Source organism: Oryx dammah, unplaced genomic scaffold (assembly GCF_014754425.2).
Source record: "Oryx dammah isolate SB20612 unplaced genomic scaffold, SCBI_Odam_1.1 HiC_scaffold_26, whole genome shotgun sequence".
In the NCBI taxonomy this organism is placed as follows: Eukaryota; Metazoa; Chordata; class Mammalia; order Artiodactyla; family Bovidae; genus Oryx; species Oryx dammah.
In genome coordinates, this window is record NW_024070210.1 from 48,954,386 (window position 1) to 48,976,966 (window position 22,581).

Genomic DNA, 22,581 nt, shown 5'->3' on the forward strand with positions numbered 1-22,581 from the left:
ACTATAACTAGATAAGTCTTTCATTTATTTTAAATGTTCATACCAATTAAATGAAATTAAACTTGATATTTATTCACTTGTAATCTTACATTTTTGTGCTGATATCAGTTATATGTTAAGTTATTAATGGATAATTAGCAGTTAAAGCAAATTATATGAATATTAAAACAGTACATTCCCTAGCTATTTCTATGCTCTGATTTAACTTTAGAAATTCACAAAGGTCAAAACTTAAATCTCAAAACCTAGCAAGGACTGCATCACCCTTCAACAACTATAAAACAAGCAAATCTATGCTAGACATGATTTCTTCTTTTCAGGGGCTCACTGGGCAGGATATATGTTTACAAAGATTACGAGAGGGGTTATATAAATTCATTACACTGTATGGAGAGTTTAATAATACTGAGAATTTCCTTAAAGGGAGCTAATACAAGACTTATTAGGTATTCAGAAATTATATTTGCTGGTGGACAATGGAAAACACAATTGCCTACCAACACTAACCATTTGACTATACATACCCCATATATTTGAGAAACAGCCTATGAGGAAATATCATGAAAAATATGTGCTTTGGCATCATACAAAGGCACTGGACTAGGAATGAAAGACTTGAGGTTAAAGCTAAGACTATTTCTTCCTACCCATGTGACCCTGATTAAGTTACTTACCCTCTCTAAGCTTCTTTATCTATAAGGGACAATATCTGCCTTGTCTACTTCACTGGATTACTGCATGGATTAAATAATAGAATATATGAAAAAGTATACCAAAAGCCTAATTCTAAGGTGCTATAAACATTTAGTATCATTATTATTATTATTATTATTATTAAGGGAAAATATGAGAGAGGACTGCACTGCTTACATTAGTGCTTTGCATGTCTAGTCCCAGCATGGAATGAATGGACTGCAGGGAAGGATGCTGGATAGCTTCTCTTGCTCTAGGTCTTCAGAGCATGGCTTTATATTGTTATAGTTAATTCAAATAACAGACATACCCACATTCAAAGGTAAGTACCCAAAGCCAAATATAAATGTTTTGGGGATTATTTCACTTTGGATTATCCATGCCTCTGTTTCCCTCCACTGGAGCAAATATTCAAGAGCTGACTGTATATAAAGAAGTCAGAGAAAACAGAGGTATATAAGGCAAAAAGGGAAAAGTAAATTACAATCATCAGTATGCAGTCAGACATGTGTTGGTTCACTTAAAACATAATGCTATCCAGCAGCAGAACTTGCGTCTCTAAGAGTAGATTCAGTAATACCTTCAATAAACACCTGAGAACCTACAGCATTCAACAGGCACTATACCAGATGCTGAGGATACAAAGATAAATAAAACATGATTCCTAACCTCAAGCATCTTACAGTTCAACAGATAAAAATGACAAATACACTGCCAACAGGAATAGCTCAAAAATAGCCTATGTAACACTGATGATACAAGCCACTGCCTCCAGAATAGTTAATCTAGTTACACTTTTTACAAAGGAATACCACTCTAGACTTGCACACACTATTGACTAAAAAGCAATGGTTAGGCGTTTTCCCCCTAAACATAGGAACAGTGAAATTTAAAATTAAAGTCTTAATGAAATCACAAATCATTTTTAAAGTATTATATCCAGCAAATAAAATCAGGCAGGAGTTAATGTCTATTATCATACAAAATGTTAAAATACAACATATTTGAACTCACTTTTGTTCCAGGAGGCAATCCTTCTAGTTGTTTAGGTTTTATAAATGTCCGATGATGCTGAGTCTTGTGATCCATTTTCTCTTTGCATGTTAAAAACTGCAGTCTGCATTTTGTGCAACGATGTATTCCCTTTTTCTGTTTAGGAACCAGAAATAAGGGAGAAAAATAGTTTCTATAACCACAAATCCTGCATCCTGAAGCCACTTTAATTTTAATGATACTAAATAATTTTAAAACTAGTATTTTACATCTCCTATCACACATATAGCAAAATGTTACTATTTTTTTAATTATTAGCATTTAGTTTCCAAAAACATTTGTTTCTATACAGAAATTGAACATGAAAGGTATCATCGATAGATTCTAATGAAAATTTCTCAATAGTGCTATGAAAGCTCTTCTGGTTATAATTTTAAAGTACTTAGACACACGATACTGTAAAAATGAGCTACATGCATTTTTATCCCATAAAAGAATAAAGGATTTTTAATTTTTGCTATTTACAGTTCATTGGCAAGATGGAAAAATAAGTTCAAATATCTAACTACATATTTCAAAGAAACCTGCTAAACAATGGTTGTATAAAGCAGTCTAATAAAACTTTCTTCAATGATGAAATGTAATTGAGCTGCACTGCTCAAAACAGTAGCAACTAGACATATGTGGTTATTGAGCACTTGAAATGTGCCAAGTGCAACTGAGCAACCAAATTTAAAATAATTTAAGTTTAAATAGCTACATATGGCTAGAGGCTACAGTACTGAATAGTGTGGATATAGAGGCATAAATCAAAACAACTATTCCCAATCTACTTACTGGTTGAGACCCCTTGATTGAATCCCTCCTCAAACTTAATCCTATTATTTTTCCACAGATGGGAAACACGACCCAAGAAAAATCTAAATCCCTTCCCCATAGCTATTCACTGACAAGGCCAGACACCTGATCCAATGTTCTTTCTACTACACAATATCAATTACAATCTTTACCTTTATGCTCTCATTAATTTAAAAAGTATATATGTGTGTGTATATATATATAAACTGAAGCAACATATAAACTCAGAAGAATGGTTTCTCAGAAGTTATGATCTGCCAGATACATCACTACTTCCATTTACACAATCAATCATCTACAAAATTCAAACAGATAATACATTGAGAAGTACCTAGCACAGTACTAGCACACATTAGATATTTCATAAAATTCTTTACAAAGTTCAAAGCAATATATAAATGTGTTTGCATTACTATTTTAGGTACAAATTAAGACTATTTTAGAAATGTGATACATTAGATTATATTGGAGATACGGGCAATTTTAAGTCACTCATATACATTGAAAGAGGAGGAAGAGAAAGAGAAAACTTGGGCAAGAAACAGATACCCAAGTTACAATGACAGAAAAAAGTTCTCCAGAATTCAGTACCCAGAAATCTTTTTTCTATCTATAATCCCTCCTTAGGTTATCTCCTCCTTTCATGGCTTTAAATATCTTGTATCCAACTGCCTACTCAACATCACTGTGTGTGGGTGTGTGCTAAGTTGCTTCAGTTATGTCCGACTCTTTGTGACCCCATGGACTGTAGCCTGCCAGGCTTCTCTGCCCATGGGGATTCTCCAGGCAAGAATACTGGAGTGGGTTGCCATGTCATGTAGAGAGGATCTCAACAAAGCGATCAAACCCAGGTCTCACATCTCTCCTGCACTGGCAGCCAGGTTCTTTACCACTAGTGGCACCTGGAAAGTCCACTTGACATCACTACTTGTATGCATTTTAAACCAACATGGACAAAACGGAATTCCAGATTTCCTCCCTCCCTTCCTGCCCCCCAAAATACATCTACTCCTCAATCTTCATCACATGACAATAGATGAAAATTCCATTCTTGCAGCTGCTTAGGACAAAAAACTTGGTCACTCTCTCTCACATCCCATATCCAACCCATTAGTAAAACCTGTCAGCTCTACCTTCAAAAACTGTCATAGTATTTCCACTTATTACCTCCAACCACCACTACCATACTTATCCAAAACACCCATCTTGACTAATAATAACCTCCTTTGTTCTCCCTTTCATGTTCTTTCTTCCCTATGGTCTATTCCCCTCCGAGCAGTCAATGATCTTAAAACATGGCAGATCGTTCACCTGCTTAAAATGTTGACAGTTTTCCAAAGTTCTGATTCTGATCTATAAGGTTCTATATGAATTGGCCTGCATTCTATTGCTACAACCTTATTTCCTACTACTTTCCCTCTTATTACTTTACTACTCTGCTCTAGCCACAACTGAGTGTGAGAACTCAATAAGATAATACATGTAAAGTACCTGTTACTGGTAGAAGGTAAATGACTGCATAGATGTTAACTCAATACTTTAACTGTTTTTATTAAAGATCTAATGAACATATTAACACATACAAAATCACTTTCATTATTTCTTAAGTGTCATAAAAACTGGATTGTTAGCTCTAAAATCACCCAAGACATAATAATACATTGTCTTAAACATAAGTTACAACCAAAGTCATCTAAAACAATAAAATGAGCCACAGAGTCAACAATTCTCATTATTTCATATTGGACTAATTGCTCAGCTATAATTTCCCAATCTTTTGTAAATAATCACACAAATTATAAATATCTTGAAGGATGCCTGATGATCCTTCTTATTAATAGATTTTCACCCTCCTAACTTTGGGCTGTCTAATTCCAAGGCTCTCAAAATAAACAAAAAAGGAGAACTGTACACTCATGGCAAGTGATGACATAAAACTTAGGGTAGAAAAACTGATTACAAATCACACAGTTCACATGGTCAGCCCACATACCTCTTTCATAATTACTATTCTTCCCTATTCGTAATATTAATCTCTCTCTGGAGCTTAATAAAACATAAAGGAAAATGATGTTAAAAGCCCCATAATGAAATAAAACTTTTATATTTCATTCTCCCTTTCAAAATTAAAGGCCAAAGATGAAATATAGAGTGCCAACAATAGCATTTCTCAAATTCTGTTCTACAAAAAATGTTAATAAATACTATGCAAATACAGGGTTCAATGGCCAAATAAGTCTGGGGAATACACACTATATCCTTGTTTAGAGATGTACAATGTCCATTAGCATATTAAAATTTCTGAGGAGTCCTATTTTAAAAAAGAACAATTTAATTTTATAAATTTGTGCTTCACCAAATTTATTTACCAGTAGCAATTGGAGGGGGACATCTATGAACATCTGATGGAACACTGCTGGGGAAACACAAAATAGAGAGATCTTGCCAGAACTTCGCAAAGATAGGTAGCATCCCAGTCACAGCAAAGTTCAGTTCAGTTCAGTCACTCAGTCGTGTCCAACTCTTTGAGACCCCATGGACTAAAGCACGCCAGACCTGCCTGTCCATCACCAACTCCAGGAGTATACTCAAACTCATGTCCACTGAATCAGTGATGCCATCCAACCATCTCATCCTCTGTCGTCCCCTTCTCCTCCTGCCTTCAATCTTTCCCAGAATCAAGGTCTTTTCAAATGGGTTAGCTCTTCACATCAGGTGGCCAAAGTACTGGAGTTTCAGCTTCAACATGAGTCCTTCCAATGAATATTCAGGACTGATTTCCTTTAGGATGGATTGATTGGATTTCCTTGCAGTCCAAGGGACTCTCGGGTCTTCTCCACAGTTCAAAAGCATCAATTCTCTGGCGCTCGGCCCTCTTCATAGTCCAACTCTCATATCCATACATGACTACTGGAAAAACAATAGCCTTGACTAGATGGACGACTTAGCAGCAGCAGCAGCAGCAGATGGACCTTTGTTGGCAAAGTAATGTTTCTGCTTTTAAACATGCTGTCTAGTTTGGTCATAACTTTTCTTCCAAGGAGCATCTTTTAATTTAATGGCTGCAGTCACCATCTGCAGTGATTTTGGAGCCACCCCAAAAAATAAAGTCTGCCACTATTTCCCCATCTGTTTGCCATGAAGTGATGGGAACAGATGCCAGGATCTTCCTTTTCTGAATGTTAACCTTTAAGCCAACTTTTACACTCTCCTCTTTCACTTTCATCAAGAGGCTCTTTAGTTCTTCTTCATTTTCCGCCATAAGGGTGGTATCATCTGCATATCTGAGGTTACTGATAATTTTTCCTGGCAATCTTGATTCCAGCTTGTGCTTCATTCAGCCCAGCATTTCTCATGATGTACTCTGCATAGAAGTTAAATAAGCAGGGTGACAATATACAGCCTTGACATACTCCTTTCCTTATTTGGAACCAGTCTGTTGTTCCATGTCCAGTTCTCACTGTTGCTTCCTGACCTGCATACAGATTTCTCAAGAGACAGGTCAGGTGGTCTGGTATTCCCATCTCTTCCAGAATTTTCCCATTTGTGGTGATCCACACAGTCAAAGGCTTTGTCATAGTCAATGAAGCAGAAATCGATGTTTTTCTGGAACTCTCTTGCCTTTTCGATGATCCAACAGATGTTGGCAATTTGATCTCTGGTTCCTCTACCTTTTCAAAAACCAGCTTGAACATCTGGAAGTTCATGGTTCATGTATTGTTGAAGCCTGGCTTGGATAATTTTTTTAAAATATATATTTATTTTAATTAGAGAATTTTGAGCATTACTTTACTAGTGTGTGAGAGGAGTGCAATTATGTGGCAGTTTGAGCATTCTCTGGCATTGCCTTTCTTTGGGATTGGAATGAAAACTGACATTTTCCAGTCCTGTAGCCATTGCTGCCTTTTTCAAATTTGCTGGCATACTGAGTGCAGCACTTTCACAGCATCATCTTTTAGGATTTGAAATAGCTCAACTGGAATTCCATCACCTCTAACTAGCTTTGTTTATAGTGATAAGGCCCACCTGACTTCACATTCCAAGATGTCTAGTTCTAGGTGAGTGATCAACCCATTGTGATTATCTGGGTCATTAAGATCTTTTTTGTACAGTTCTTCTGTGTGTTCTTGCCACCTCTTCTTAATATCTTCTGCTTCTGTTAAGTCCATACCATTTCTGTCCTTTAGTGAGCCCATCTTTGCATGAAATGTTCCCTTGGTATCTCTAATTTTCTTGAAGAGATCTCTAGTCTTTCCCATTCTACTGTTTTCCTCTATTTCTTTGCACTGATCACTGAGGAAGGCCTTATCTCTCCTTGCTATTCTTTGGAACTCTACATGCAAAAGAGTATATCTTTCCTTTTCTCCTTTGCTTTTCGCTTTTCTTCTTTACACAGCTATTTGTAAGGCCTCCTTAGACAGACATTTCTTTTTCTTGGGAATGGTCTTGATTCCTGTCTCCTGTACAATGTCATGAACCTCCATCCATAGTTCAGTCAGGCACTCTATCAGATCTAGTCCCTTAAATCTATTTCTTACTTCCACTGTATAGTCGTAAGGGATTTGATTTAGGTCATACCTGAATGGTCCAGTGGTTTTCCATATTTTCTTCAATTTAAGTCTGAATTTGGCAATAAAAGGAGTTCATGATCTGAGCCATAGTCAGCTCTTGGTCTTGTTTTTGCTGACTGCATAGAGCTTCTCCACCTCTGGCTGCAAAGAATATAATCAGTCTGATTTCAGTGTTGCCCATCTGGTGATGTCCATGTGTAGAGTCTTCTCTTGTGTTGTTGGAAGAGGGTGTTTGCAATGATCAGTGCGTCCTCTTGGCAAAACTCTATTAGTCTTTGCCCTGCTTCATTCCGCATTCCAAGGCCAAATTTGCCTGTTACTCCAGGTGTTTCTTGACTTCCTACTTTTGCATTCCAGTCCCCTATAATGAAAAGGACATCTTTTTTGGGTGTTAGTTCTAAAAGGTCTTGTAGGTCTTCAAAGAACTGTTCAACTTCAGTCTCTTCAGCATTACTGGTTGGGGCATAGATTTGGATTACCTTGATATTGAATGGTTTGCCTTGGAAACAAACAGAGATCATTCTGTCATTTTTGAGATTGCATCCAAGTACTGCATTTTGGACTCTTCTGTTGATTATGATGGCTACTCCAATTCTTCTAAGGGATTCTTGCCCACAGTAGTAGATATAATGGTCATCTGAGTTAAATTCACCCATTCCAGTCCATTTTAGTTCGCTGATTCCTAAAATGTCAGCCTTCACTTTTGTCATCCTCCTGTCTGACCACTTCCAATTTGCCTTGATTTATGGTCTTAACATTCCAGGTTCCTATGCAATATTGCTCTTTACAGCATTGGACCTTGTTTCCATCACCAGTTATCCACAGCTGGGTGCTGTTTTTGCTCTGGCTCCGTCTCTTCATTCCTTCTGGAGTTATTTCTCCACTGATCTCCAGTAGCATATTAGGCAGTTCATCTTTCAGTGTCCTATCTTTATGACTTTTCATATTGTTCATGGGGTTCTAAAGGCAAGAATACTTTGTGGCAAGTGGTTTGCCATTCCCTTCTCCAGTGGACCACATTTTGTCAGAACACACGTGACATTTTGTCAGTCACAGCACAGATGATCCCAAATTTATTAGGAAATTCTACTTTTATGATCTTTTCCAATGAAAAACCACAAGACAATTTCATGATTATCTAATGACTAGAATGGAAAGCAAGGTGAGCACCAATGCTGAAAAAACTGACATGCCAGTTTAATCAGTAACAAGAAAATGTATTGCGCTAATCAGTGAGATGGCCAAAGTTGGTAACCTGATCAGATTCAATAAATCCACTGACTTCTGGTTTTGGCAAAGGCACTGTTAGTGTTCTTTCAAGTATTTAAGAACAGGAGCAGAGTTGCATTAAACTTTTCAGCCCAAACAAAGGATGACTTAATTGCTTCAGGAAAAGAACCAGTAAGTATAATATCAGAATTCAAGACACAGGTATAAGTACTAATACTGGGTCCCCAAAATTACATAGAACTAAATATAGTTCTCTGTCAGAGTTCATATATCAGCAGTAAGTGTCACTGCTATTTTCTGGGCAGCTATAAAAGACCATTCCTGGTCAATGATGCCAACATGTCTTCTTATAATATGGGGGCTAAAAGTAGAAATACAGTTTGAAGAGAAAGAAGAAAAGACGATTATGAGTCATCAACCTTTTCTTTATCAGTTCAAACTCATCTTTTCCCCTGCTCCTGATAATTACCTTCCCCAGTCCTACTCTTAGCCTCTGAAATACCCATTCTTTTGGATATTCCTCCACTCATCTTCTCTTTTTTCCTTCAATTCAAGATTTCCTAGTATTCCTAACTATCTTTCAGAATTATCATGTATGAACCATAGTATCACCAGAAAGGAAGCAAGGAAAAGAAGTGGGAGTTTCACCAGTAACTTAGCATAAATTGTAACTTAATCATGTCATTTGGAACAATGCTGCTTCCCTTGCAGAACAAATCTAAACAATGTTCTAAGTCATAATCTATCTTTTCTCTAAAACAACATAAATGAATAAGAACTGGCAGATCTCACCTGATGCTTCATATAATGATGCATATAGGGTGTTGCAATTTTAATAACTTTGAGACAAAATGGACATAGCAAGTTCTTGGTGTTTTCATGAGATGTTCTAAAATGAGTTTCTACATCAGAAAATGATGATGATCTATAATTGCAAACCTACAAAAAAAAATATCTGGTTTAGTTTGAAAATTTATAATGATATCCAATTTCAAAGTAACAGTGATAGGTCACTTATTCAGAAGAACACTATGTACTATTAATTCAGTCTAATGCCTGCATAACCTAGAATCCTATTAATAAAAACATCAAAAGATAATCTTTGAAACAGAAGAGTTCGTTTTCAAAGCTTAAGGATACTTCCCAAAATATAACTAGATTCTCTTTTTTTTATCAGATATTTTTTATCACCCCCAATCTTGACTTTAATTATCAAACTCTGACACCTCTGGTCCTATAAAGTTCCTTCTTATTGCTACATAAAACAGCATCTTTCCTTAGATTATGAATGGTCTCCAGGCTATGGAATGACAGTTTATTTTTACCTTACTTTCCCATTTCTCCAAATTCTGGAAAAGAACTTGTCCCAAAGCATTTGGTATGGTCCTCTGAACTAAAAGCATTTCATATTTACCTTTGTATGCCTATATTCTTCCCTGTGTGTTAAGATAAGTCTATGTTTGTCTTTCTGCCACAGGGCTTTTTCTTTGTCTCATACAGGAGTGTGCAAACAATGGCCTATGGGTCAATTCCAACTCTCTGCTGACCCCACACAACAATATATGAGTTAGCCAACAGACTTTCTACCAATAAGTTATTTATAAAAATATTTTAATTTTAGTATCTAATTTTATCAAAATGGTTAGAAAAATAAAACAATATATATCACAACACAAGGAAATTATATAAAATTCAAACTTCAGTGTCCATAAATAAAGTTTTATTGAAACACAGTCCCAGCCATTCGTTTACTTATTGTCTATGACTGCTTCTGTGCTACAATGGCAGAGTTGATTTGTTCCAACAGAAACCTATGATCATCAAAACCTGAATATTTATTATCTTGCCCTTTACAAAAAAATTTGCTGATGCCTGGCCTGAAAGCAAAAGTCAGTCTTAGCCCGCCAGACTCCAGGCAAGAATACTAGAGTGGGTAGCCATTCCCTTCTCCAGGGCATTTTCCCAACCAAGGGATCAAACCCAGGTCTCTCGCATTACAGGCAGATTCTTTATGATCTGAGCTATCAGGGAAGCCTGGCTTAATAAGTTTAAATCTTGTAACCAAAACAAATAACAAACCAACCAACCAAACACGACATATACAATAAAATATGTATATACCTGGCAAATATATGGCATTTCACCAGGTTTATGATTGTCCTTCATATGTTGTAAAAGGATATGCTCTGTTTCAAATGACAATTCACATATTTTGCAAATGGCTAAAAATGGGGGGAAAAAAGACATTATACCATTTTAAGATATATATAGATACACATAACTATTCAATCTATATTGTACACCTGAAACTAATACAATGTTAAATGTCAATTACCCTTTAGTTTTTTTAAAAAAATCCTCTCAAGGCAAAGAAACAAATCAGATATATACATTTACAATTCATTTTGTATATCTATATCAACAATAATAGTAGTAGTAATATTGGCAGTGGTGGTGATGGTGTACAGTTCCATAGTTGTTTATTGTGGCCAAGCACAGTTCTAAGGACTTGACTAACTCACTCAATTCCCATCAAAACATTATGAAGCAGATATTTCTATCATCCCCATTATTCAAATATTAAGTGACCTGCTAGAGATCACATTAGGATCACATATTACAAGGCAGAGCTTGGATTTGAACCCAAGCTGTCTTGATCCAAAGTATATGATTTTAACTAACACTGTATTTACTTTTCTTACTCAAGTTTAAAAGAAGGGCATTGATTTCACTTTGAAAACTATGATCTGAGCCTTCTAATTTAGTCCTCCACATGTAATGCACAAGTTATTTACCATAATGAATTATTTATTAAGATGGAATTTCAGTAACTAATTTTATTAAAAAGACTGTATAAGTTAAAAATTAACTTTTTCAACTTTCCTCTCAAATTCCAAAGTTGTTTTTTCATTCTTGTTTTTCTACCACACTTGTTCAGAGTTCAGTAACAAATTTTTTTCAGAGTTTATGAATTGTTAAAAATCAACAAATATGCAATTACTTAAATGAAACTGTAACTTACTAGAAAATTCATGGGGTGTGTGTGTACTTTCAATGTGACACTGCAGCTGAAATGGTGTGGGAAACTGACGGTAGCAGTGCTGGCAGGTGGTGTGGTTTTCCCAGCTTTCACTGCTCTGCTTCTCAAGTTCCAAATGATGTTTCATGTGGTTCATAAACCTATCAATGATTGTCAACAGGTGCAAAAATTCAGATTTAAAAACAAAAACCTCACAAGTACTTGAATCTAAATCTTAAAATTATAGATAAATTAATGAAAATAAAATTTCAAAAGCCTTAAAGTCCTCTAGAAGAGTGTGCACTTTAAATAATCACTTTCATTAAGTAGCTAAGTAAACACATTTTCATCTTTGTTTTAAAATAGTTATTAGCATTAATTTGAAATATCAAAAATTTGTTATCTTAATCATTTCAGATTATTAAAATTTTTAAAATACAAAACAGCAGATTTCTTCTCCAGATAAGAAATACTACTTAAAGGAAGGAAACTCTACCACTAAAATCAGCTAGAATCATGAGAGAAATCTTTTAAGGCTCTGAAGATATACAATAGATTCCAGCTGCTTAAAAGACAAATTACTGGCATTTTTACTTGTGTCTTGGTTTTTAAATGCATGTAACAGCAATTTTAATGCCTACAATTACAAGAACCTTTTGTTTTATTTAATGATACTGGTTTACTGTTAGCGAAGACTTCACTTTAACTTGCAGACTGCGCCCTTTGTGGGCAAAGTCCATTTTTCAGTTTTACATTCTGCTATTTCAGCTTCCCTAAAAGGCTTCTTATGAGCAGGAACTATGACCTTCAACAGCAGAGAGTACAATATAAATGGGAATACCTATTTAAAAGAGCTTACTGAAGCTTTCTGGTGAATTTGAAAGTAAAGTTATTCAATCAAAATAACAGTTTTTAGACTGGGTCAACTATTATCTATTACTCACTTTGAGACACTAAAGGAAATAATGTTGAAACTAAGTGATAATATTATCCATCTGGATAGCAATCATCATAAATGTTACAGCATTTTTTTTTCACATCTCACATAACACTATTCTTTAGTACAGGTCATGGTATATTTTGAAATATCTTTTAGTATTCCTTTGGTTTTAACACCAGCTCTACAAACACCTATTGTAAATCCTAGTCTTGGCTAAATATTTACATATAGAGAAAATGTTATAAGCCATTAACCTCTCAGCTTACAATTTTCAAAATTAAAGTGTATCTATATAAAATAATCTCTTAATGAGCATACTTTCTCTCAACTAACATGAGCCCCCATCAGGATCTCATACTACTTAAACATACTACTTAAACATACTACTTGAACCAACAAATGGAAACAAGGGAACCAAAAAACACAAACATCTTGCAAATATATTCACAAAATAAAATAAACATGTTTTGTGTGACACTGAATGTAGGGGAGGAAAAAACCATACCACAATACCCTGACAGGGAAGAGAATAGAAATATACAGTTATCAGTTTCCTACCATTCCTCTACAAACATCAATTTACCCTCCCAGTTTCTACTGTCAAGGTGAAATATTACTTAACATGTATAACTGCTTTGGTCATAAAATGTTTTCTATTAAGGTTATGCTTACTAAACAATCATTATTTCAAAACACTCAATTCCAGGATGTTCCCAGATGCTATATGCTTAAAATTTCTAGTATTAGGACTCTTTAGAAATATGTAACTAGTATTCTAAAATAATAATAAAAAAGAAAATTTACCTTCATATGTTTAATATTAGTGTGTTAATCTCAAAGGAAAATCCAAAAAAACAACTACTGAAATATATTCTAATATTATATATATAACATTTAAGTATAACAAAGAACTAAGCCAGGAAGCCATATTTCTATGCATTTTATAGTAACATGATTCTTCTGGTATGTTTTACTATTAAAGTGGTAAAAATATAAAAAGTAGGAGACCAGGTTCTATTGTAATATTGTTTCAGTGTGTGTGCATGCTCAGTGTCTGACTCTTTGCAACCCCATGGACTATATAGCCCACTGGGCTCCTCTGTCCGTGCAATTTTCCAGGCAAGAATACTGGAGCAGGTTGCCATTTCCTGCTCCAGGGGACTATTTCAGTATTATATCACAAAGTACAATGCTCATTCTGTTAAACTTACTGGGACCATTAGCTATTAATGGCTGTTAAAATTTGATGAAAGGAGATAAATGTGACAACTCACATGAAATAATATATGTAAAAGAATTTCTAAAACTATAAAGCACTATCATAAAAAATTATTATTACAGGAGTTTATCACAGTTTATTTCAGGGTTTTTCTATATGCTTCTTTTCAGACCTTAAGAACTCACAGGAAAATAAAATAAAGCTGGATCTAGAAGTAACCTATAGGTGCCTAAGAATGCTTATATAATAATAGTCATGAGGGATAAACAAAAAAATGTATGCCTTTATATCTTTGTACACACACATCTCACCTGAAGAAATACATAGATATCTGCAACTTACTTCGAAATGCATAAAAAAAAAACCCAAATAGTTTGAAGGAAGGATGACTAGATACACAATAAAATAAGTACAGTTAAATGTTAACAGTAGAATCAAGATGATAAGTATACAGTTGTACTATTATAAAATATTTTTAAATTTGCTGAATGCTGAAAATTTTTATAATAAAATAATGTTAAAAAACCTTACCAAATATAAATGTCAAGCTGTGTAACCAATGAAAATATCAATCAATATGTCTTTATAATCATGCAACTAACTTATTTATGGGATGACAGTTACTAATATGCCATGTAACTCAAAGATTACAAAGTATAAATTCCAAAAATGTAAAGCTTGTATGTGTACAAATTTCAAAACTCCACTGAAATTAAATCTCTTAAAGGACTTAAATTTAAAATCAAAACAGTCATATTTCCTAGAACTGGTACTTCTCCCAAGAAGATCACTATAAGATGAAAGTTCCAAAAATTATAAATTGCAAGATTTGAGGATGAGTATATAAGAAGTCAAACTGGACAAAATATCATAAGTAGTTCTTCTTGTGATATGAAAAAAGTAAAATTCAAAGGCAGCTAACTATGAAAATTCCTAAATCAGTGATAATACAGGGAAAATAAATTATTTTTTTTTGAAACATAGTTTGTCCTTTTTAAGCTATTTTAAAGAAACACAACTAACTGGATCTAAGAGTCAAGTCTAATATCTAAGAAAGAACAAAAGCTTTTCAACAAAAGAATTTGCCTTTGTGCTTAGCTCAAAGTGTTAAAATCACTTATCTAGAATAACATTAAAAATGCAAGATAAAGATATAACCTATAGCATTCCAATTTTCAAACAGAAATAAAAATAAATGCTTACATACCTAATATTATTTTTAAGAATTTTCAAGCAACTGAAACATTTAAAGGTTGTGTAAGTCTTCTGTTCTTCCTGGACATCTCCTTCATGTTTCCCATAATAAAAGTCATTAACTAACATAATCAGTTTTCCTTTTTCTGAATCAACAGTTTTATTTTTATTTGCTGTACTTGAAATTTCTGTTTTAGCCAGCCCCAAAACGTTATTTATCATGTCTGGACAACAGTACTGCAAGAGAAAAAAAACAGAAGCCTTATTTATCACTTTAAAAAATTAGAAACCAAAATATGGATGCTAAAGCTGAAACTCCAGTACTTTGGCCACCTCATGCAAAGAGCTGACTCATTGGAAAAGACTTTGATGCTGGAAGGGATTGGGGGCAGGAGGAGAAGAGGACAACAGAGGATGAGATGGCTGGATGGCATCACTGACTCGATGGACGTGAATCTGAGTGAACTCTGGGAGTTGGTGATGGACAGGGAGGCCTGGCGTGCTGCAATTCATGGGGTCACAAACAGTCGGACACGACTGAGCAACTGAACTGAACTGAAGGTAAGATCATGTAAAACTGTGCTTGGTAAAATATCTGGAAAAAATTTTGCAAAAAGCTTGCCCTGCATATACATACTCTAAAAAATTCAAACAATCAATATCTATGATCTTAATAAATTTTTAAAAATTTTTAAAGAAAGAGAAGAAAAATCTTAAAAGCAGGACTTAGATATTGATCTAATAGTTTTTTCCTTATAATGTACCCTTTCACATGTAAATATCTAATAATATTTAAATTAAATCAACAATTATTCATATCCATGTCATAAAGAGTATAGAACAGAAACATAGTTTTATATGCCACAATGTATATGCTCAATTATCAAGTGATATACTAAATTTTGTACTATCTGGTTGGAACTGGACACTGAGTACAGTTAATCTGCCATTCCCAAGACTCAAGATGCTAGAAAATATGTAGGGACAAAATAAAGAAGCATCAGTTACATCTTGAAAGCTTCAGCAATTATGTCTTAAAATTTAGAATGCTCATATATTTGAAGGGGAACTTTATTTTCTAGTGAGTAAAATCAAGGTGTCATATAAACTAGTTCTAAGGTGGAATACTTTCACATATGAAGCTTTTTCTTTCAACAAGATAATTTATTCTATAAATTTTCAGTTTTAGAATTTCTCTAAGGCAGTTTTACACAAAGGGCAATCCAGGGAAGACTTGCATTAGAAAAACCAGAAATGCTTGTCAAAATGCTGAGTCCAATTCAGACCAATAAACCACAATGTCTAGAGGAGGTAGGGCCCAGAAATCTGTATTCTTTAACAGGCCACCTAGGTAATTCCCCCTTCACGGATCACTGCCTTGTCATGGCAAATGGGCTTGCATAACTTGATGAAGCTATGATCCATGACATGTAGAGCCACCCAAGACAGACAGGACATAGTGGAGAGTTCTGACAAAACGTGATCCACTGGAAGAGGGATCCACTCCAGTATATGTGCCATGAGAATTTCATGAACTGTATAAAAGGACAAAAGATATGACACCAAAAGATGAGTCCCCCAAGGTGTCCCATATGCTACTGGGGAAGAGCAGAGGAGAACTACTAATAGCTCTAGAGAGAATGAAGTGAGTGGGCCAAAGAGGAAATGATGTTCAGCTGTGGATATCTGGTGGTTAAAGTAAAATTTGACACTACAAAGAACAGTATTACATAGGAACCTAGAATGTTAGCTCCATGAATCAAGGTAAACTGAACATGGTCAAGCAGGAGATGGTAAGAATAAACACTGACATCTTTTGAATCAGTGAACCAAAATGGATGGGGATGGGCGAATTTAATTCAGATGACCATTATACCTACTACTGTGGGCAAGAATCCCTTAGAAGAAATGAAGTAGCCCTCATAATCAATAACGGAGTCTGAAATGCAGTACTTGGGTGCAACCTCAAAAATGACAGAATGATCTCAGTTCATTTCCAAGGCAAGTCATTCAACACCACAGAAATCCAAGTCTATGCTCCTACCACCAATGCCAAAAAAGTTGATCAGTTCTATGAAGACCTAGAAGATGTCCTAGAACTAACACCAAAAAAAAAAGGTTTTACTCATCACTGTGGACTGGAATGCAAAAGTAGGAAGTCAAAGATACTTGGTGTAACAGGCAAGTTTAGCCTTGGAGAACAAAATGAAGCAGGGCAAAGGCAAGAGATGACTTTATACATGGACATCAGCAAATAGCCAATACTGAAATCAAATCTATTACATTCTTTGTAGCCAAATGTAGAGAAACTGTATACAGTCAGCAAAAATAAGACCTGGAGCTGACTGTGGCTCAGATCATGAACTCCTTTTATTGCCAAATAGGAAAGAAAGAGTAACCAGAGATCAAATTGCCAATATTTGCTGGATCATAGACAAAGCTAGGGAATTCCATAAAAACATCTACTGTTTCATCGGCTAGGCCAAAGCCTTTGACTGTGTGGATCATTAACAAACTATGGAAAGCTCTTAAGAGAAATGGGAATACCAGCCCATCTTACCTGTCTCCTGAGAACCTGTATGCAGGTCAAGAAGCAACAGTTAAACCCTGTATGAAACAACTGATTGGTTCAAGACTGAAAAAGGAGTACAACAGGGCTGTCTGCTGTCACCCTGTTTGTTTAACCTATATGCTGAGCACATTATGAAAAATGTCAAGCTGGATGAGTTACAAGCTGGAATCAAGACAGGTGGGAGAAACATCAACAACCTCAGATATGTGGATGATACCACTTAATGGCAGAAAGTGAAGAGGAACTAAAGAGCCTCTTGATGAGGGTAAAGGAAGAGAATGAGAGCCGGCTTAAAACTAAATATTAAAGAAACAAAGATCATGACATCTGGCTCCATTACTTCATGGCAAATAGAGGTGGAAAAGGTGGAAGTAGTGACAGATTTCCTCTTCTTGGTCTCTAAATCACTGCAGATGGTGATGAGATCAGAAGACGTCTGCTTCTTAGCAGGAAAGCTATGACAAACCTAGACAGTGTGTTGAAAAGCAGAGACATTACTCTGCTAACAAAGATATGTATAGTCAAGGCTGTGGTCTTCCCAGTGGTCACATACAGTTTTGAGAGCTGGATCATAAAGAAAGCAGAGTGTCAACGAATTAATACTTTCAAACTGTGGTGCTGGACAATACTCTTGAGAGTCCCTTGGAGAGCAGGGAGATCAAACAAATCAATCTTAAGGGAAATCAACCCTGAAAACTCATTACAAGAACTGATGCTGAAGTTGAAACTCCAGTATTTTGGTCATCTGATACAAACAGCTGACTCATTGGAAAAGTCCCTGATGCTGGGAAACATTGAGGGCAGAAGGAGAAACGGGAATCAGAGGATGAGATGGCTGGATAGCATCACTGATGCAATGGACACAAACCTGGGCAAACTCTGGGAGATGGTGAGGGACAAAGAGGCCTGGCATGCTACAAACCATGGGGTCACAGAGTGTCAGACACAACTGGGTGACTGAACAATAACAACTATGTAATTCTTTTACAATTTAAACCATTGACTTAAACTCTTCCTAAACATGTTATTTAGTAAGTCAGTCACACATCATAAGAAAGTTTGACAATCTAAACACAACTCTATTCCACTTATAAAAATAACAACATCTTCCTCTCCTGCCATACTGAAATGCTTCATTACTGGTGAAACTTCGTATGTCACATGAGAAACTGGGCTTTTGATATGACAGACCTATAACATTCCCTGTGATTGCACTTATTTTGCTCACTTGTCAATTCTGAAACCTTTAAAGGGGGGAAAAAAAAAGCACACCAAAAAAATCTTTAAAAGATCCTCTAAAAGAGAGAAAAAAATACTAAATAAAATGAACTGACCAAAAGTGATATAATTTGTTTCTGGAGTTAAGGTTGCACCCATAAGCTAAAATAGGATAAGTACATTAGTTCTCTAATACAATATGATCCTCTGTGGTCTACACTCTGAAAGATACAGTTGAAACGAAACCACAATAAAAAGAGGGAAATGAGAAAGACTTTGCTACCTATATTTATAGATTCTTCTTAAGACACACATAATATTTAAGAGTTCAAACTGAGGAAACTTGGACTGTTAAAAGAACTTTAGAAAGCTAAGTTCTGTCTAAAAATGTTGGGTTTGACTTTAAGGAAAAATGGAGAAAAAGACCAATCAGAGTAAACTCACCAGCACTGTTAGAAAAATGATTTAAAACATGTGTCTTACTACAAACGCTGTGCATCTGCAACATCATTTTGATAGACAGAACTTCTCAGCTTCTCTGTGGTTTTACTGTGGGGATGGATCTCAAACATCAACAGGAAAATTGTAACGCAAAAAATTACATAAAAGAATGGTGTCTCTAATTACAATTGTGGATAATCTTTATACTCAAAAATTTGGCTTTCAGACTGAAGAGTTATTCTGAGTCATATTTGAGAATTGAGGCTATTCTGAAATCTACAAAAGAATCTACGTAATCTATCGTAAAATATGCTGCAAGGTTCATATTCTTCAGAAATGTCTAATTTAGTACATCTATAAAAGTTTATTACCCTAAATACTCATAAATGCATAATTGATAATCAACTGCTTGCTGTTCTTCCATTTTCTTTTTTTTCTACAGAAAACTAAGATAGGACCAGATTTTTAAAATAAACATATAAATCTCATTCAAAGTGTCTTTTAAACAATGTTTCATATCCCTATAAAAAAAAAAAAAAGCTGAATGACAAACCACCGACAACCAAAAATGGAAAAGGTGCATTGAAGAAGGTTGGGGGATTTAGTACCTGAGAGGAAAGCAAAGTAAAGAAAATATACAAAAGACAAGAAAGCAAAATTAAGAAATGAGAACCAGGCTAAGATTTAAAGTTTTAGATGACTACAGTCAAATGTCTTGAACATGAAAGAACTCAAAGAATACTGTTCCAGGCTCTTTTTGAAGAAATTGCTAGATGAACTTTAATCAAACAAGTGATAACCAAAGGAACCATGACAAAAAGACTGGTGATGGACACTGAATCTATTTACGGTGGAAAAGGATTAAAACAAGTACAAAAATAAGGTTAAGAATACTGAAAATGGTATGTCCTTGACAATGGAAAAATGATATAACCTACAAATAAAAACTGAAAGGAGGTAAAAGGACAATAAATATGAGGTCAAGAAAGTTCACAGATTGCTTCCACATGGTAGCAGCACATCAAGGAATATAATTTAGAATTACCAAATAAAGCCGTATAGGTATAAGCATTTTTAATAGTACAAAGAAACAGTACACTCAGAAAGATAATATTGAATAATACTGGTAGCAGAGGAAAAAGAATGGGGCTAAGGATAGGAAATTTAGAGCTACTTTAATCAATTTTAATGGGAGAGAATGGCCATAAGAATAGAAGACTACTGGAATCATATAACATTCAAACTTGAAGGATGAGGATAAACATGAAAAAAAAAATACAACTTCTCTAAAAATCCAAACTACATACATATAAAGCAACCACAGAGTGAAAGAGGAAAGAAAGATAACTCAACTTAGTTTAAAGAAATTGTGACAGAACCAAGATCAAATAAACCTATCACATCAATGAAAATAAGGAAATTTAAATCAACTACTGAAACAAAGATTTTCATGTAGGATTACAAAGGATTACAACTCTCTACTTAAAGCAAGAGGCATGCTTAAAGCAATTCAGAAGGGTTGAAAATATCAATAAAAGGATAAACAAAGAATACATTAGGCAAATAGAAACCAGAAGAAAACAAAGGTTGTGAGTCTAAAAGGCATCAAACCTTAGGACAAAAAAGGACACTTTATAAAAATCCTAAAGGATACGTTCACAGTATAGTTATAAAAGAGCTTCATCTGTATCACAAACAATATCAACAATCTTAAAAAAGAATTGCAATATACCAAAGAAAATACTGGTACTGAAAGATGTGGATTGAGATGTGTTATTTCTCAATCCATGACAGAGCAAGTAGACAAAACTAAGTGAAGACATAGAAATCTAAATAATCTAGATAATCTAAATAATCTAGATCTGGTTAATAAATATCTAATTCCATACCCTAAAAAAGAACTAATATATCTGTCTTCAAGTTAAATAGCCCATACACTTGTCAAAAGGTGGTAAAAGTAACTATTTAAGAACTTGAGCTTTTACCATTAAAGGTTTGAACATCAGTTACACCAACTAACTGGCTCTACACAATGATAAAAATGTCTGTCTCAAAGAATTTTCTAGTTCCCTGGAGGCACAGTGTATAAGAATCCACCTGACAATGTAGGGGACATGGGTTCAATCCCTGGTCCAGGAAGATTCCACATGGCGTGCAACAACTTAAGCCCACAAACAATAACCACTGAGCCTGCACTCTAGGACCCACGAGCCACAATGACTGAGCCTGTGGGCTCCAACTACTGAAGCCTGCACACCTGGAGCCTGTGCTCTGCAACAAGAAGCCACTGCAATGAAAAGTCCACACATTGCAACTAGAGAGTAACCCCCACTCTCCACAACTAGAGAAACCCCATGCATAGCAACAAAGAGCAGCCAAAGAGGATAAAGTATACGTTTAGTTTCTAAAAAAAAAGAAAAATAATTTTCTAAGGATTAAATGTTTTTAAAGCTTAGTAGTCTCTCCATGGTCTCAAATAAGTATACGGTTCTTATTATTATAGCATATTTGAATTATGTTTTAGGTATTTTTCATTGAAAGAAAACAGTATTTCTAAGGTATAGTCATCTATTTATCTATAACAAAAGCAAAATAAAATCATCTACAAATAATCTAAAAAACTTATTTTTTCAAAATGGAAACTACTATTACAAATTATTGTTTATGTATAAAATACACAATCTGGAACATAAAAGTCTTCATAATTTTATACTTCTCTGAGCAAGATTTAGTGATTATTCTGTAAGATTTTTTTATGACATAAATACATCAATTATTCATATTACATTCAACTCAATTCAATAATATATCTTAGAGCTATCTTCCATTTCAAGAGATTCCATCCTTTTTAAAAAATGTTGTATAGTGTTTTCTTATAGAATATTATATGAAGTTGTGATTACTTCTAATATGAGTAATCACAAACAAGGGTATAATATGTTTTGGAAGTAAAGCTACATTTTGGAAAATGATTGCCCGTCTCACCAGGTACAAATATATAATATGCTACAGCTTGTGTAAGAAACAGAAATGAAGAACATTTGTATTCACTTGTTTATGCAGAAAGAAGACCAGGGAAGATTTAAAAACAAAAAAACTAATAACTATTATTTTCTTTGAGAGTCACACTGAAAACCAGGTAAATAAGAGACAAGGATAAGAGTTTTTACTTGTATGCCCTTGTAAACTTTTAAATTTTGAATCATATGACTGTATTACCTACTCAAATAATTAAAGATAACTAAAGAATTTACACTTTTCTTTTTTCCCCCATGTCCAAAATGCAAAACAAAACAAAACAAAAAAAAAAACCAGGTATCTCAAGATATTACATAAATAGCAAAATTGAAAGCATTTCTACAGGTTAATTCTCATATAAAAACAAAGCACAAAGTGCAATTATCATAGAGTACATATTGCAAGCTAAAAGTAGTGACAGACCAAATACAGTTTTGTATGTAAATGAAGAGACAATGTTTGAATTTCTAAAGAAGTTCCTTTATTTTTTTCTACTTCTCTTTTTCATAAAATACTCAATCTCAAGAGATCTGTCAATAAAATACTCAGTCTCAAGAGATCTGTCAATCACTAAAACAGTGAGCAAGAATCCTTCTTGAGATATTTCCGTACCAT

At 34.6% G+C, this 22,581-nt stretch overlaps 1 protein-coding gene across 7 annotated transcripts in view; it reads right to left on the reverse strand.

Moving 5' to 3' along the window:
- The window catches only part of ZNF280D (zinc finger protein 280D), a 127,843-nt gene that overhangs the window by 48,767 nt on the left and 56,495 nt on the right, over nt 1–22,581 (reverse strand). For all 7 annotated transcript variants that reach the window (XM_040226594.1, XM_040226596.1, XM_040226597.1 and 4 more), the window contains 5 exons: nt 14,731–14,954; nt 11,368–11,525; nt 10,467–10,567; nt 9,138–9,284; nt 1,708–1,842 (listed from right to left, as the gene is read on the reverse strand). In XM_040226594.1, the coding sequence (XP_040082528.1) occupies nt 1,708–1,842; nt 9,138–9,284; nt 10,467–10,567; nt 11,368–11,525; nt 14,731–14,954 (765 nt within the window). The remainder of the gene's footprint in view (nt 1–1,707; nt 1,843–9,137; nt 9,285–10,466; nt 10,568–11,367; nt 11,526–14,730; nt 14,955–22,581) is intronic.